Source organism: Lepidochelys kempii, chromosome 3, assembly GCF_965140265.1.
Source record: "Lepidochelys kempii isolate rLepKem1 chromosome 3, rLepKem1.hap2, whole genome shotgun sequence".
In the NCBI taxonomy this organism is placed as follows: domain Eukaryota; kingdom Metazoa; phylum Chordata; order Testudines; family Cheloniidae; genus Lepidochelys; species Lepidochelys kempii.
In genome coordinates this window covers 146,052,618-146,070,216 of record NC_133258.1, presented here as the reverse complement: position 1 = coordinate 146,070,216, position 17,599 = coordinate 146,052,618, and the positions used below count along the sequence as shown (strand labels likewise).

Here is a 17,599-nt window from a genome sequence, read left to right as displayed (position 1 = left end):
CAAGCCTTTTCCCACAGCCCTCCCTGGTCTTACCATACATTTGCCTCTCTTCTTCCCCCACTCTCTAGCAACCACAGAACAACTACAGGGTTCTTCTCTTTGCAGCCTCTTTCTCATTTGGGATTTCTCCTTTTACATTCACCATCCAGCTCTTCCCTCGGTTGGTCTTCATTTTCCGTTGGGCCTGGCCCACCATCCAGGTGCAACCAGCTGCACTAGTTACTCTGTGTCTCCACTTAAATCTTTCAGTACCAATATGGGGTACATAACCACCACAGCACTACTGCAGTGCAAGGTAAATGAAATACACAGTTACACACACATGAACATTCGCTTAAAAATAGCTGAGCGTTCTCCGTCAATTAGGAGGGAGTTTATTCAGAGAAACATGCTGATAGTAATCCCATCATATTCTCCCCACCCCAGCCCTTTACCACCCCAAAACTAGAGTTCCAGAAGAGGTTGGGCTGGAGATGTCTCCTCCACTTCATTACAGGGCAGAAAGTTCCCTCCATGCTCTCATTATGCAGTTGCAATAAGATTTCCCAGCTGTAATTATCTGAAGGTGTGGTTGTGGGGTAAGAACCCCCAAAAGGAAGGGAGCAATGAGATTATATGTGGTGGAGAGGATGCAGCTTAAATCTGAGGTTGCTTGACAAGCTTATGGAGGTAATTTTTGAAAGGGAGAAAAGAGCTTGTGACCAGCCTGCCTCTGTGTGAGGCAGGGTTATTGCTAAGATGTGTAGTTCCAGTGAGAAAGTGGCAGCCTTCTGCTCCTGTTCCTCCTTGGGGTCCTTTACTAACATTGATTGGGGTGGGGATGGAGGGGACAGGGTGAAGGGTGCTCCTATTTAGATCCACAGAACCTATACTTAAGGCCCCTATTATCATAATATCAGAACTCCCCACAATCTATAATCTATTTATCCTCTCAGCTGCTGTGTGAGGTATAAGTGCTATTATTCATATGAAGAATTGAAGCAGAAATATAAAGGCTTGGATTAACAAAGAGAGTAAGGAGCTGTGACCACAAGTATTGCAATGCTTAACTTTTAGGTGCCTGGAAAAAATCACAGGAAAAACATTGTGATCCACAAAAGCCTGAATTAGGGGACTAAACTACCTATACAATGACTGGGGGTGGGGGAGAGGAGCCTAAGAATGCAATCGACAAAAGCCAGCACCCTCTGTGGGGCACTGCCTCAGCTTGCCCATGGAGATGGCAATGAGAGTGGTGTGTCCTAAGCTCTGCCCTTTTCATGGAGATAGGTACCTATCTCTACTTGGGATCCACAACTGGGAACCCCTCTCCTGCAATCAAATGGGAATCTGTAATACACTATCAACCCCCTCAACTGCTTTTCCTTCACCCGTCCTTTGTTCTCTATGACTGGAGGAGTCAGAGAGAGGAATGGGCCACTTCATCTTGAATGGTCCCTGGAAATATGCATTAACGACTTATGCTAAACAATCTGGTCAAACGTATTTAGCAGTGACACTGAGGGCATGTCTTCACTAGCAACGCTTTAACGTGGCTGTGCAGTCGCGGCACCAGTGCTGGGAGAGAAGTCTCCTAGCGTTGTAAAAAAAACCACCCCCATGAGGGGAGTAGCTCCCAGCACCAGTGCACTGTCTATACTGCCACTATACAGCACTGAAACTTGCAGCACTCGGGGGGGGGGGGGTGTTTTTTCACACCCCAAACAAGAAAGTTGCAGTGCTGTAAAGTAGCAGTGTAGACAAGGCCTTAGTTTCCCAGACCTGAAGAAGAGCGCTGTGTAACCTTGTCCTTCTCAGCAACAGAAGTTGGTTCAATAAAAGATATTACCTCACCCACCTTGCCTCTCTAATATCCTGGGACCAATATGACTACTACAACACTGTGTACTTACAATGGGTGTAAGTTACATTTATGTCCACCCACACGTACATCAGGGAATTAAGACTCAAATAACCTTTGACTCAGGCTCTCCATGGGCAAAATAGAGATCATAACCTACTTACCCATCTGGGCTGTTGTCAGGCTTAAGTAGATAATGTTTGTGAAAGACCTTTGAATGTGAAAGACAGTGTAGTGGATAAACTAAGTATGGAATCTAATTAGAGTTGGAGAATTGGGCTCTGAACCGATTCTCTCTCACACTCTTTCTAGGCTGGATTTAAAAACGTATGAAACTGAATACATCTTATCTGTCTGCTTTTGCCTTTGTGCCTGAAGTTCTCTAGTGCTCAGTTTTATGCACTTCAATATCTTCCAGTCAGGTTAACAGGAAGGGCCTGTAATGATGCAGCACTGAACCTGTCAGTTGAAACTGGCTTAAAGTACAATAGACAGGATAGAAAAAGTAAGGAGAGAGATATATACTTCTAAATTGATGTCATGAGAGTGGGGGATAACTTATTTTATCAATTAAAAATATAGCTGCGATTTAAAATGGAGACAAGAGAATGAGAGGAAACTCTGGACTGAGTGTTTCAGAGGCTACGGTATCTGTATTGTCCTCTATGTATCAGAGTGTACACTTACTGCAGAAGAATAATCTGACAGTGTTATGTTTGAATTGGCTGTACTGAGTTTCCAGTTGTTACTCCTGGGGGGAATTCTGCACCACGGTGTAGGCGCAGAATTTGTGTCTCCCACGGATTTCTTTGCTTCCCAGCAGAAAAATGACTTTCTGATGGGGAAGCAAAAAGGAAGCCACAAGAGCAGTCATGCGACCCTCCCCAGCAGTATGTTTTGGGTGCCCAGGGCAGCTGGCAGAGAGGTAAATCACTGTGGGGCAGGGGGCATGACTGGGGAAGACCCGGCTGGTGGCTCCTACCCTGCGCCAGGCTCAGCTGCTAATCCTGGCTGGGCTGGGGAGGATAAGACTTCCTCTTCCCCTGCACAGCATCTGGGGCTGTGTCAGACACCTCTCCCCCCTCCACCCCCCGACCCCAGATTTCTCTCCTGGCTGTAGAAAGCTCTGAAAACTCCTCCCTCCCCCACCCTGCCCCACAAGCTTCCTGCACCCATTGTTCCTCTGCTTCAGGGAGAGGGATCACTGTACAGGGAGCTGCTCCCCGATATGCCCAGCCCCCATGCATCCAGACCCCCTCATATACAGACCCTCCTGCCAAGCCTCACCCCCCTGCACCCAGAACCCCCCCCCAACAACCCCACTCCTGCTTTACCTGAACCACCCAGATGAGCCACCTGCACCTGGATTCCCACCATACCGAGCCCCAACAAGCTGCACCTGGACCCCACCACTGAGCCCCCCCACACCCAGACCTCCCTGCTGAGCTCTATCCCCCCCACTCCAGACACTCCTACTGCTGGGCCCTAACTATCCTCACCTGGACCCTCCTGCAGTGTCCCATTACTGTTGCACCCAGAACCCCCCAAGTCCCTGTGCATCCAGATCCCCCCGCACCTGAATCCCCCACTGCGCTGCCCACACCCAGATTGCCCCACACAGAACCCTCTCAACCCACACCTGGATCCCCCCATACTAATCCCCTCCACACTTGGATCCTGCCTTGCTGAGCCTGTCTGCCCACAACCAATGTGCCTGGCACAGAGGGGTAGGGCCCTGGAGTTTTCCAAGGGCAGGCCCAGTCCTTATGCTGTGTCAGGGTTGGGTGCAGCCTCACCGCTGAGTCTGTGTCCTGGGGGTGGAGGGGGAATCTCCCACCTCAGTGCCACCAGTGGCCTGTGCTCCCCAATGCCATGCAGGAGCCTCCACAATTATCTGACAAATAAAATTTGCAGAATTTTAAAATATTATGCACAGAATTTTTATTTTTTCGGTGCAGGATGCCCTCAGGAGTAAACAGTTGTGTACTTATGACTGTGGCTACATGGCACTTAAATTTGTGAAGCTCCTTGAATCGAACATTTTTATAGCAAACAACCATTCCTCCATCCCCTTAAAATCTTACTGTCCCCTCTATTACCTCCCCAAATACCTGGAATAAATAATAGGCTGCACAACACGCCAAGATGGTTATTAAATCCAGGTGCTAATAGACAAAATTGGGGAGCAAGATCCATAGATGAGGACCAATCAATGAAGAAAGCCTAACCAGCAGCTCCCCGTGATTTAAATGGAGAAAGAGGCAGCTGAAGTGCCTTTTCTGATTGCAGCTATAGCAGTACCTCATAGGGAGAAAAGCCATTTTGCAGGTAACCAGATCCCAAACTTTTTCAGGCCATATAGTTTAAAAACAAATCTTGGATGCCAACTGGAAATTTAGTGTTATTCAGTGCGGGGGAGAGAAAAGGGGTGTGTGTGTGCGTGCGCATTTCATATATAGGAGGACTCTGAACTATAAAATCATACCTAGAAACACAGTGATGTTAGAAAAAGGTTTTAAAGAGGTGTGGCTGAACATCAGTATGATTTTTTCCTTGAGTAAAGACTGCATGAATAGGCCCAATTAGTGCTCAACTGACTCTTTTCCTAAACTAATTCACCCATACATGAGAGCTCTGAACTGGAGAGAAGACTAATCAATATGTTTAGTTTGAACATCTATATCTTTATGAGATTAATGGGATAATTACAATTATTTTCATATTTTAATGGCTCTGAAACAGCATCAAAACATAATTTAGAGTTTCTATATGCATGGATTTCTTCAGGATCATTATGATCCGTTCTGAAACTAACCAGTATTTGAATTTGCTACTGTAATTAGAATACTAGTCACTGAGGAGGCTAAAATGTTGAGGTGCATAATTAGATTCAGCAAGCAAAGAAACAGAGGAAATATTAAAAGGAAGACCTAAAAGAATCAACTTTGACCGTAATGCAGAAAAGTTCAAACATGAGAAAGGACCTAGTAATGGCTACAAGCATCCACATGGAAAAAACACCACCACATTCCTTCTTCTAACTATTGCTATTGTAGCTGAATAGAAAACCACAAAATATTGTGGCCAAGTTTTTGAAAATGCCATGCAAGAACACACAGAAAAATGAGACGATGAAGGGCTTTACTATTTGCTCAGAAAATAATAATAAAAGAAAAAGGAGATTCTCAGGTGCAATCATCATCCTAAACTTTTGACCTCTGGGTGCTCAGCCACCTATTTAAGCATAATTGAGAAAGAAGCAACATCTCCAATAGTCATAAAACACACTGTGGAAGTTACAAAACAAAATTCTTCTACATCCCTCATGGTTGGTTGAATGAACGAGGAGAATTGATGTTCCAGCTTCCAAGTGACACACAGTGGAATTCAAGAAGAATGATCTCTTCACTTGCATCCAACTACCATACATATATAAAATATTTTCCTGAGCACCGGGATGACTTTGCTGATCACACAGGGACATTTTACACACAAACAATGGACCCTACAGAGAGGTACTCCATTGTCAAAGGCACTTGAAGGAGGAATGGAAGATTATGGGCCAATGATGCTGATGTCACAGTTTCAGTGAAAAACTGGCTTGATATAATTAACAAAGGACAAACCACACAAATACAAAACTGAAAAATGGGAGAAAAGTTATGGAATCTTTCCATTAGTTAATGAATGTGTCTGACTCCAAATATAAAGTCTGATGCTGAATACAGAATTGGAAGAAGAAAAGTATGTTCTTTGGGGACTCTGAACTTTTCTTCTCTTCTGACATTTAAAATGGGAGTCAGATTTCTATCCCATCTGTTTGTGACAGAGGTTATTGTGGTTTGTATCAAAATGGTGAAAAATTGTGGAAGTAAACATAAAGGTAGACAGGAATTCAAAATGTTTTCAATTTTTAAAACAATCTGCTGGCTCAGCATCCATTATATTTAACATATTCCAGTTGATTTGATCAAACCGTCTTAATAAGCTAAGTGTGGGAAAAGCAAATGAGTTGGCAAAAATGGGGCAGGTATAAAACTGTTAAACCTATATCTAGTAAGTAGACTGTGGGACTTGATTGTGTGTTCTTGGGTTTTACGTACAGAACTGCAAACTTTTTATTTTGGAAAAAGTGTAAATATACTTACAAAGTAGGTGCTTGTGCATTTCATAAGCCACCAGTGCATTTTCACAGTAGTCTCTTCTTTGGGGGGGAAGGGAAGGAGAGGGAGGGGTGTGTGTGTGTGTTTTCCAGGTTTGGAAAGTCACAACAACCCTGACATCAACTAAATTCAAACTTGTATCCCCAAAGGTTCTGCCAGTGATTAAACACATCAGTATCACTGGCACTTCTTTGTCTTGATCAGTCATCAAACCCATCACTCATGATGAAAAAGCTTTTGTTAATATGAAGATACTGACAAGACATTTGGGAAGCAGATGGTCTAAATCGGAGCCTAAGTGGTCTGCTGAAGTCCTCCTGCATAATTTAATACTGTATTTTCTTCTGCATGAGGTTGCAGAGGCTTTCTGTACTTTCACACTGTGATACACTTGGCCTTTATTCAGCTGTTAAAAAAAAGGCTAACATGGTCACAGGAAACCTGAAAGAAGATCATGGGGAAAAGATGATAAATGGTCTAAGAGAATGAGAGGCCAAAAAAGTGTCTGAACAAAAATCCATCAGTTGCATTTGCTTTTTTTCTCTTTGATTACTGACAAAATGAAATGCTCTATATGCAGTCTCTGTGGGTTTCTGTTCAAGCTGGTTTTACTATGTCGGCGTAATGGGGCACTTACATCGGTAGGAGACAAAATTTAAGTGTAGACACATGAAAAACTAGGTCAATGCAAGGTGCTTTACGCTGACCAAAACTATATAGTGTAGACCAGGCCTTGGGCTTGACTACACTTAAAAACACTACAGCGGCACAGCTGCACCATTGTAGCGCTTCAGTATAGACACTACCTACGCTGTCAGGAGGAATTCTTCTATCAGCATAGTTAATCCATCTCCCTGAAAAGTTGTAGGTAGGTCCAGGGAATAATTCTTCCCATGACGTAGCGCTGTCATGGGGACATAAGTCAGCTTAACTATACTGTTCAGGGGTGTGGATTTTCCACAACCTCTGACTCACACACAGTCACCCCTAACTGACCTAATTTCCTAGTGTAGCCCAGGCCTGAATATGGGAGAGGAGCATGTTCTAATGAGCTTAAAACCATATTACAGTGTTATGGTATACAAATCATTATGATTTATTAAAGCAACTTACCTGGGTTTGTTTGATGTGGTCTTTTGTCAGTGTTCCAATTAATCCTTATGTTTTTCCTCCTCATTATATACATATAAAATTGAGATGGGCACAATTTAATAAACATTGCATGTTAATGTAACAAACAGTGAATATATCGACAATTCTTCCACCAAGGTATAATTTTCAGTCACATGTCATAATGCATAGAGGACAGATGTTATTAGAGCTAATGTCTGTCTATGGAATTTATAAAGTATATATTTCATTATAAAACTATATTAAAACATTAAAGTTTGAGGATCTTCGATATCAGCCATGCACCCTTAATTCAGCTGTTTTATGCATTTGGATAATATAGTCTAATTGGAAGATGGCTCTTCTCCCCCCCCCCCCCCCCCGTAGGACTCCTGCCTCACTCAGCATTCTGCATCATTAGATTTGTCAGTGGCATGTCTCAAGATCTTACTGGATCCTTGCCCATGTATTTGGTAGCCCTGTGCCTCTGGAAAGGGAGCTCATTCTTGCTGATTGCCACAGCAACAGTTTGAAAACTCTCCAGTGAATTGGGATTTTTAAAAGCCAGAGTGGGACCAAAATACTCTGCTGGGAGTCTTCAAATTTGCATCCAATTAATTCAGTGTATGAGTTAACTTTACTTTGGTCTGCCACACATTCCATGCTCTTTCATATATCTCATTCAGTGCTGAATTCACTGCTGGGCTATGACTACCATCTGCAATAAATTGCTCCCTCACTGGAATGTGATACCAGAAGAGGTGGAACATTACTCCCAGCACTGCTTATAGCCGCTGTGCTATAAGACGCTGTCAGATTGAATGCCATTTCTATCGTGGGTGCCTCCTTTTTCACTGCTTCTCTTTTTGCTGTCATCTGCATTGTTGTGATCAGTTGTCAGCAGTGCTAGAGCTGTCATTTTTGGTAGGGTCTTATATTAGCCCTCAGCACCATAGTGTGAGTGCCTCCCACCTAGTTAGATTGAAGGAAAAAAAAAAAGGAGGTGGTCCCTTATTGATTCTTCAGATCTGAAAGCTAACAGTAAGAATTCAGCTAACTTGGAAAGAGTAACTGTGGGACAAATGGTCACCATTGCTCCTAACTTTCAAAATTTCATTATGAAGCTCACAATATTTGGCATTTTCTTTAAGGCCCAGCTGCTGGAATGAGAGTAAGTTTCTAGCCCTCATGGCTGCAGAGAGAAGATTGATTCACATTTCCGAACATTTTGACACCAGGAGAGACACAAAATGAAACCCATTTTTTAAAATGTCATGAGTTTGGGGGCCTGAGTCAGGATTTTTGAGCATTCAGGTTGGCATATACGGGTCACATATATATGCAATTATTAATCACTCAAAAAATGGAAAATAGTGAGAAACATCTTTGCTACTAGCCAAAATGATTTAGGATAGAATTACATTTTCAAAACATTGTCATCTTGCTGTGTGCATACAGACACATCAGCCTCTCCTTAAGATACTTGAACACAACTTATTAACAAATACATGATAGGCTTTGTTATGAGAACCACTTTAGTATCATATTTGTAAAATGTATTTCAGGGCAAGAGTGAATAAGATCATAGTTTTCTTTCCAGGGATAGTGTATGTCAGAATTAGATCCAGTTAATTTTCTAGCCAGTGTATTTACTTCAAGCGGCTTTCCCTGTAACATTCTGAGACAGTTAGTGAATACATATTCTTCTGGTACGTATTTACCAGCAGGATCCCAGAAAAGCATTGTGAAGTACTCTGTTTGTACAGCAAAGTCAGAGGCATGAGTCAAGAGGCAACTGGCCTACATACCATGTAATTTCTGCTCTCTGGCACGCTCAGTACCTGTCAAATGCTGTTGACAGAGCAACTGAATTGTCTCATTGAATAGCATTTCTGTTGTGAAGCACATGTCCCCAAGGGAAGATCTACAGTGATTATTTTCAAGTGGCTAATTTGAAGGTAACTTGTCTCTTTTGGCTCCACACCATGAAAATGCCTTAATTTAACATGCTTAAGTACACTTGAGTGTGCTGGGATCATTTGATGCTTACGATTCTCCCTTAGTCAATATAGCAATGAGCTAAAAAGAATATGCATTAGTAGGCTATAAGGGCAATTCAGTTCCTTTCTCCACAGACACAAAAGACCCTTTGCAGCATAAGCCATGTATCTCTGCTACAAGACAGGGTAAAAAGAATGTATGAAGAGGGCCACCCCCTGAATCCATATCAGCACCCTGTGGGGCCACACAGGAATAACCAAGAGTAGGCAGAAGATCATCCAATGTGTAGAACACGAAGATCAATAGGCTCAAACAGCCATTTCAGCTCGGGGGGCTGCAGGGACCGATTGTATTTGGCTACCCGGTGGGAACCAGAGGGACAAGACTTCTTGCCTCCTTCCCCTTTGTACACCTGCACAGAAGTGGATCGCAGCCTGGGCCATAATAGGCAAGGAATTCCATTTCCTAGCTGGAGAAAGTATTCAATAAAATAGCTGACTCCTGTCTGCAAACACAAGGTCTTATTCATGAAATAAGAATGTTCTTCATCTGGTAGTCTATTTATTTATTCAAGTTGGATTTTTCTTCCTGGGGTTCAACTTTAAGCTGAAATTCATCAAGAAAAATGTCAGGTTTTATTCAGGGGAACTAGGAGAACAGGAACACACACAGGAGTTGAGTTATAGCACCGGCACAGCTAAATGATAGGTTGGTATTTGAACATGAAATTTGCCATTCTGAGACCGTGTAAGATGCACACAATCCCTACAGTGCCAAGTATAAAGAGAGCTTTTGGCACTGGGTACTTTAATAGACTTCTTGCAGGAAAATGGGATTGCATTGGAGAGCAGATGCAACTGAGCAGAACATCAAAGGCAGCAAGAACAGTGAAAGGGAGGGAGCTTATTTACTTACCTTAAAAAATGATATTTGTTGCTTACAAATGTTACTCATAACTACAGCTGAAACAGAGATGGCTGGTCAAAGATGAAGGAAGGAGTGGATGGATTAGAAAGCGAACATTCACATTCGGTTCCTAAATTGTTTGCCAAGATCTCAGTCTCGCAAGGTATTGAACATTCTGGCCCTGATCCAGAAAAGCATTGAGGCACATGCTTAGTCTTACTGACTTCAGTGGGGCGACTCATATACTTTAAATTAAATCTGTTCTTAAGGGCTTTGCTGGATCAAAGTCAGACTGTTCAACACCTGGCAGAATCAAGCCTCAAAGCCTATCTAGGGTACCTCTTGTTCTCGGAAAACTTGATTCCAGTTTTCTATTTATTTCTGCAGCCACCTTACCCCTTCATGCGGTTATATTTTTAGCTCAGACAAGCTAAGTAGGCTCAATACTTGGATAGGAAACCTTCAAAGAAAACCTAGAAGTTTCATCCAAAGCCCTATCATAGAATAAGCCATCAGTTGATCTATTTCAGATGAGACAAATCTGAAGCCCTGACCACAGTGATCAAACAATTTTAATCGGACTTGTTTGAACTCTGGAGGTCTTGACTCCTCTGTTTTGACCAAATTACTATTTGTGTATCTACATTCTATCTAAATTCCTCTTGCAGTTTTAAAAGAATACAGTATTCTTCATTTTCTTGATGCAGGGTCTGAAAACACTTACTATTAAGCATAGTGGTTACTACCCTGAAGCCAATGGGTCTACTCAAGGTTGACTCAAGAGTGTTTGCAGAACTGGGCTTTTAAGATCTTTTGTGCAGTGTTTCAATCCACTGGCAAACAACAGTTTCTTTCCACTCACAGATGGCTGCACGCCAGTGGTTTGGAAGTGCTTTGGTATACTTCAAGAATAAAGTGTCATGTTAACTGTCTATTTAAGAAAGTCAGTCTCTACCTTTTTAAGAATATCCATAGTTTTCCTCCCTCTGCCTGCTACACTGCTCCTATTCCAACATATTTTCCAAGAGTTAAAAGGTGGTTCCTTGTTTTAATTCTTCTCAATTGTTTATATTTATATAGTTTTTAGGAATGTACCATGAAAGGCTCAACGTTGATTTGATTTTGTTTTTTAAAAATCACCCTTCATGTTGTCTTCAGAGTTCAGGTATATAAAATAATGAGCCCAATTCTCGTCTTACATTGGTGTAAATCACGAGCTAGTCATTAAAGTCAGTGAAGTTACAGTGATGTAAACCTGAGACAACATTATCAGCTGAATTAAAATCAGTGTAGCCTCATTGAAGTAAATGGAATTGAGGGGAGCTGTTGCGTGCTCTGTACTTTTGGGTTTAAATAAATATGGATTTAAGAGCCTAGCATTAGGCACCCATTTGCTTTTTTGAAAACACCTTAGCTCTATTGTGAAAGGAGAATTGAACCCAATATTGTCACCACTGTCACTAGTGTTTAGTGTTCCCTTTACTTTATAAAAAATATACACAAAAACAATAACTACCAAAGCTTAAAGATCTTAAGAAGAATTATTTTTAACATAAATACCTATACATAAATTATTAAGAGGAAAAGATGATCACAGAGTACTATAAGAATTGTACAGCCATCTAATGCTTTGTAAAGGTGAGTAGTACTACTCCTTTCCCTCCATGATGACTAGAGTTCTGATTTTTGGATTACAATTTTTTACTTCCCTACATGAACTTCATTGCCTTGTTGTTCAGTTTTGCAAAGAACTCTCTATTTGGCTAGGTATCACCAAAAATAAGAAAATCTAAGTATTCAGTTCATCTGATCCATATTACATGTCCACTCTGAACTTGCTTTCTTTCTCAGTTGAAAGATCCTTTATTGATTATTTAAAATAAAATCGATCTACCTCATAATTACATTGCCAGATACTTATATAGCCTTGTCACATCAGATCCCTTATTAATATCCTACTCAATCATCTTGGAATGTGACAAAACCCAGTATTTTTTTCCATATAATGTAACTTCATGTAAACTGGCAGAAAGAGAGAGAGAGAGAGAGAGAGAGAGAGAGAGAATACCAAAGCATTTCTTTACTGATAATTATTTCATCATGGATCTATTATCCATTTTCATTTGGATCTTCTCCAAAAGGTGCACATATGGTATACATTTTAAATATCGATTTTCTTGTTAATATTGTGGTAGGCAGCATAAAGTGATAAACTAGGTTATTAATACAGACCAGACCGACTTTAGACATGGCAAGAATCTAGTAGGTAAGATCCACAGACTAAAGAGGACTATAGGCCTGACAACTCATTTCCCAAATGCCCTAATATTTATACAGTCTCTAGATTTCTCATTTAGAGGGGTTGCCCCTCTTACACATTCAAGGAATTTTACAGTCTTTAAGGTTGTTTCTACATGTATGTTTTGGAGACCGGATGTTGTCCTTCACAGAATATACTGTTCATACATAGCTATTAAAGTTGAGGGTTCATTACATTTATGTTGTTTTGGGTTGGGTTAAGCCTCATAGAAACTGGTAGGTGTAACAGCCAGGCTTAATTGTTGATAAATATAAGTAAGTCTCTAAGGTGCCACAAGTACTCCTTTTCTTTTTATGGAACCAGTTAGCTGAAACTAATACCAGCCACCACCTAAAACAGAAGCACATGTGGGTGCAGGAATGTTGCTGGGTATTGTTTGGTGGAGTTGTGTGTTTGTGCAATATATAGAAGAAACAGCAGAGAAGCTGAAAGAGAAGCAGCAGAAATCCAAGTACATAGCCAAAATAAGCACTAGGAACATGTCACTGGGGAAAGCCTGGAGACAGAGCTTTGGGCTAAGTACAGGCTGGAAAGAGGCTTGGAACTGTGAGCAAAGAAACTGTCTCCTGGTGTTTGATTCCTGCTGTGTTCTGGGAAACAGGACTTTGTACATTCTTTGTAAGTAAACAGGATTACATCAAAAAATACTTGACTCCAAAAATCAATTTCTCCTCCTAACTGAAACAATGCACTATACCCCAAATTTCGGCTAACTAATTAGGTCAAAAAGATGTAAAAAATATTTACCCTGCCCCCACTTCACTCCCTCATACTGAGATCCGGAATCAATTTTTGCACAGACAGAACAGAACAGAATTTCAGAAATGGTACCCACTGTCTGCAAATAAAGAACATTTTTTGATTGCCACAACTGCTTCAGTCAAATGGCATGGAGGTATCAATCACACACAAAAAGAAACTTCTGCACATTGATTTTCCCTTTTGGAGGTGATGAGAGTCAGCCACTGCACAATCTCCCGCTACCTCTAACACTGTGATGGTTCTTCTGTAGGTGCAGGGACGCAAGGGAGGAAAGGACAGATGGAAGGGGAATGTTCACTATCACTCCTGAACACCAGCAGTTAATGTCTCTGGCTTTCGCATGGTGCCTTACCCTCACTAGCAAGCAATGATTCTTCTCCAGGTGAGATCTTAGAGAGTGCTGGTGCAGGAAGCCCTGTCAGTGCCAGGGAGCCAGAGGAGGGCAGGCAGGAATCCCCCAGAGTCTGTGCAGAGACACTGGGCCTCTAGCAGATCCCTTGAGATAGGTCCAGAGCTTGGCCTCATTGAAGTCAATGGGAGTTTGCCTGGTGACTTCAATGGGCTCAGGATTTCACTTCTCCCACGTTTAGGGACTGAACTGATGCTCATTGTGTGAGAAGGGAGAAAAACTCCACAAGAGAAACTTCACCCAAATCTTTCTCCATGAAGAACTCCTTGTGAGGTTTTTACTGCAACAGAGGGCAGTATTCCCCCCACTCCTCATCACTCAACCTTCCTCCTAGATGAGGTTGAAATAAGGGATCTTGCTGTCGCTACTCTTTGCTGTCGAACCTATTTATATTATTTCCACACACACTAAGGTATTTTCTATCTTTAAAACTAGTTTGACAGCGAGGATGTGAGCAGAGTCAGGGGCTGAAGCAACCCTTTCCCAGCAGGTCATCACGCACCATTTGCTGTTATTAGTTATTACTTCTGGATGCTCTTTCACTTTAAACAATATATATATGCTAGCACTGTAATATTTTTTGTAATTGAAAACACAAAAGGATAAGGGTTTCCTGTAAGATCTTAATCATAAATTAATTGTCTTGGACAGGACTAATCACTTGGCATTAAGCGAAGGTAGAGGCCCTTTCCTTTCAGTTCAGGCTGCTTTAGAACATTTCAAAGGCTACGATAAACACACTCTCTCTGATTTACACTCCATGTATTTTAATTTTGCTGCAGTATTTCCAAAACAATTTTGAGGGATGTTATTTTGTGTGACGCGAGGAACAAAAGTGTCTTGTTAAACTTTTGAACTATGTATCTATTTTCTTGGCAAAAGCCTAACTTTCCTGCACCAAGTAAAGAGATTTTACTGGAGAAGAACAAATTTTGTTACAAAACCCAAACCCATTAAAATGGGGTTCAAACATAGAAATAAAATTAGGGGGGCCTGACATTTCTATGGATGTTCCACAGAGATTCTGCAGTCTGTGGTGAAGACTCCCTCAGACTGGTTAGCTTCCCTTCCCCAGGAATGGGCGGGGAGCCAATCAGAGCTGTTGTATATTGCAAACAGAGCCTTCCACTGATTCTTAAGAGCCAACAGAAGCTTTTGGATAGGGAATAGGAAGCAGTTGATACCATTTTCACAGGGGGTGTGGGGGGGCTTGAGAAGGTAACAAAGAACCCAGCAGCTTAGGGTAGCTTTGCTGCCTCTATCCCCTCATAGAGTGTTAGGAAGAAGAAAGAACTTTCCACCCCTGTAGACCCAGGCCTGGAAATAGGGTCAAGAGCCCTGCTAGAACTTCTACCTCAGGTCTGGGAACAGTAAGATGAGGTCCCTTCTGGAGCTACTTCCTAGGTCTGGGGGGCGGGGAAGGAAGAAAAGAACCCCTAAGTCTGATCTTAACTGGGTATGTCTGTGTAGCAGCTGGGAGTTGTAATTCCCAGCTTCCTAGATGCACATATGATAGCTATTTTTAGATAGGAGCTGGAGCAGAGCTATCACATGTCCATCTACCCGCACTGGGAATTACACTCCCAGCCACTGTGTAGATATCGCCTTTGCGTAGAAGAATGCTCCAGAGCTGCAGGGGGAGCATAAAATGTTCTGGGGGCAAAAGGGAAAATGTGGGGGCATGCACTATTAGTATGGGGTTTGGGGCATCTAGAATTAATAGGTGAAGCCTCCAAGCCATCAGGCAGCACTTCATGCAAATTTGTGCAATTTTATCACCTTGATCAATTGGTCCTTCAGCCCTCATATAGACTACGCTGATCACAACACGTCTTCCATTCTTCTCTTATCTTGGTCTTACTTCTCCATGTGTGGCCACGCCTTTTTTTTTTCAAAAATCATGAAATCTTCCCATCTCTTTGGAGGTCAGCCAACTGGTCATTTCAGTTCCTGGGGGTACCACACGGCGACAGCTGTAGTCCACTGATTCTCGGTGAGCCTAGCTATATTCCCGGCCCATCGCATTTTCTGTAACGGCTTTCAACAATGATGTCCTGCACTCCATTCTGCTGTCTGATCACTTCACTGGGGACTCATCTGTGGATTGAAATCCCCAGAATTCTTCTTTCCATCGCCCTCTCCATGACAGACAGTTGTTGCTCCTCTATCTTAGTCAGTGCCCATTTTTCACTGCCATACAACATTGCTGGCAGTACTGTTGAGTTGAAGAGATTGGCACATGTTGCCTTGTTGATTTTTCCTTGGAGGACATCCTTGATAGGATTGAATGCGTGCCAATCAGCTTTCTTTCTTCACGAGAGTTCGCCTTCCTGATCGTGGCGCATGTTAATTTCTTGGCCCAAATAGACGTATTATTCAACTTATTTGTTCTCCCTTGACGATTATTTGGGCTTTTGGCAACGCATCAGACTGCATAAATTTCATTTTAGAGTGGTTCATTTTCAGCATGACATGGTTGCTTTTTGTGTCGAGTTCTCGCAGCATTTTCTGTACTTTGATAGTGTTTTCTGCAATCAACACGATATTGTCCGTGAATCTGAGGTGGTTTAAATGCTCATCGTTGATGCTGATTCCACCCTTCCAGTTCATCCACCTCATCCACCTCATTACCATTTCAAGGCAGGCTGTGAAGAGTTTGTGAAACTGTGTCTCCTTGCTCCTTTTTGACTGGGATGTGAAGGGGAGTGTCGAACAGAGTTATATCCATAGCACAGTCAGAGTTTGCTTCCTTTAGTAGTTTGAGTCGATGCCCTGCTCTGCAAGAACTTTCAGCACTGCATTGATCTCTATGCTGTTGAATGCTTTTTCATAATCGATGAAGGCAATGCATAAAAGGAACTGGTCTTCCCTTGAGCACTCCAATAGCTGGTTTATAGTAAAGATATGGTCCAATGTATTGAAATTCCTCTGAAAACCTGCCTGCCCTCTCAGCTGCTGCTCAGACTCGTCATTTGGTTATTATTTTGGTAGCTAGCTTGTAGACATGTGAGAGCAGGCATATTGGAGGATAGTTCTTTAGATCTTCACAATTGCCTTTCTTGTACAGCAAAATGGGGTTTGACTCCTTCCAAATGAATGGTATCTTCTGCATTTCCAAGTAACGGCTAAATCTCTGAGCAAGGGTTTTCCAGAGGTCATGGCCTCCAGCTTTTACCATTTTGGTTGTCAGTCCACCTTTTCCTGGAGCTTCCCCTTCCTTCATTTGGTAAATTGCATGTCGAACTTTGCTGATGAGGACCGGGAGTGCGCGCTTGTTGGTCTGTTGAAGTGTTGGTAATGGAACATTTATTAGAGATGTGAACAGTTTGGTGTAGAAATCTTTGCAGATCACTTCCACCCCTGTTCTGTCAGTTACTGCTTTTCCATCCCTGTTCTTCAGCACTGTTATTGTCTACCTGTACAGTGTCAATTCCCGTTTGCATTTTTTGAGGCTTCTGTGATCTTCAGCCGTCATTAAGAGCCTTTCATTTCGGTACTTCTCTAAGTCCTCCTTTAGTCTTATCGGCTTGCAGAGAAGGAGTACTCGAGTTTGTCACCATCGTTTCGCTTCATATTCCTCCGCTTCTCTAGCAAATTCCTCGTTTCCTCCAAGATTCTTCCCTTCACTCTTTTCAGTCTCTCTTTCTTGGCTAATTTCACACATTGCTGATAAGTTGAGGCAAAGTTTTCACAGTCCTCGTCAGTTATCTATGAGATTCCAGTCTTCCTTGGAAATGTTGGCGTTCAGGATTGCCTTGTCGAACATTTTTGGCCACTGTCTCTGATTTGCCATCTGTAGCGCTATCTTCTCCATCTTTACGTTGAAGTTAATCTTTGCTCTGAGCAAGTAATGGTCACTACCAGTGTTGAATGATGGCACGACTGAGATGTCTTGTACAATGCACCACTTGTCAATCAGAATATAGTCATTCATCTTCTCTTGGCCTTTTTCTTAAGCCACATGTTACCAATGACCATTTCTTTTGTCTCTGCCAGAGTTGCAAGTCACTCTCCTTGTGAATTCCATTTGCCAATGCCATACCTTCCAATGAACTTTTTGCCTTCTTTCCCTCTTCCAACTTTGGTGT

The 17,599-nt window shown here is 42.2% G+C and overlaps 1 protein-coding gene across 1 annotated transcript in view; it reads right to left on the bottom strand.

The window, feature by feature from the left end:
* The window catches only part of YIPF4 (Yip1 domain family member 4), a 59,121-nt gene extending 51,934 nt beyond the window's left edge, over positions 1-7,187 (bottom strand). Inside the window, exon 1 of the mRNA XM_073338413.1 lies at positions 7,117-7,187. Coding sequence (XP_073194514.1) covers positions 7,117-7,180 — 64 coding nt within the window. The 5' untranslated portion in view covers positions 7,181-7,187. The remainder of the gene's footprint in view (positions 1-7,116) is intronic.
* Positions 7,188-17,599: the final 10,412 nt, after the last annotated feature.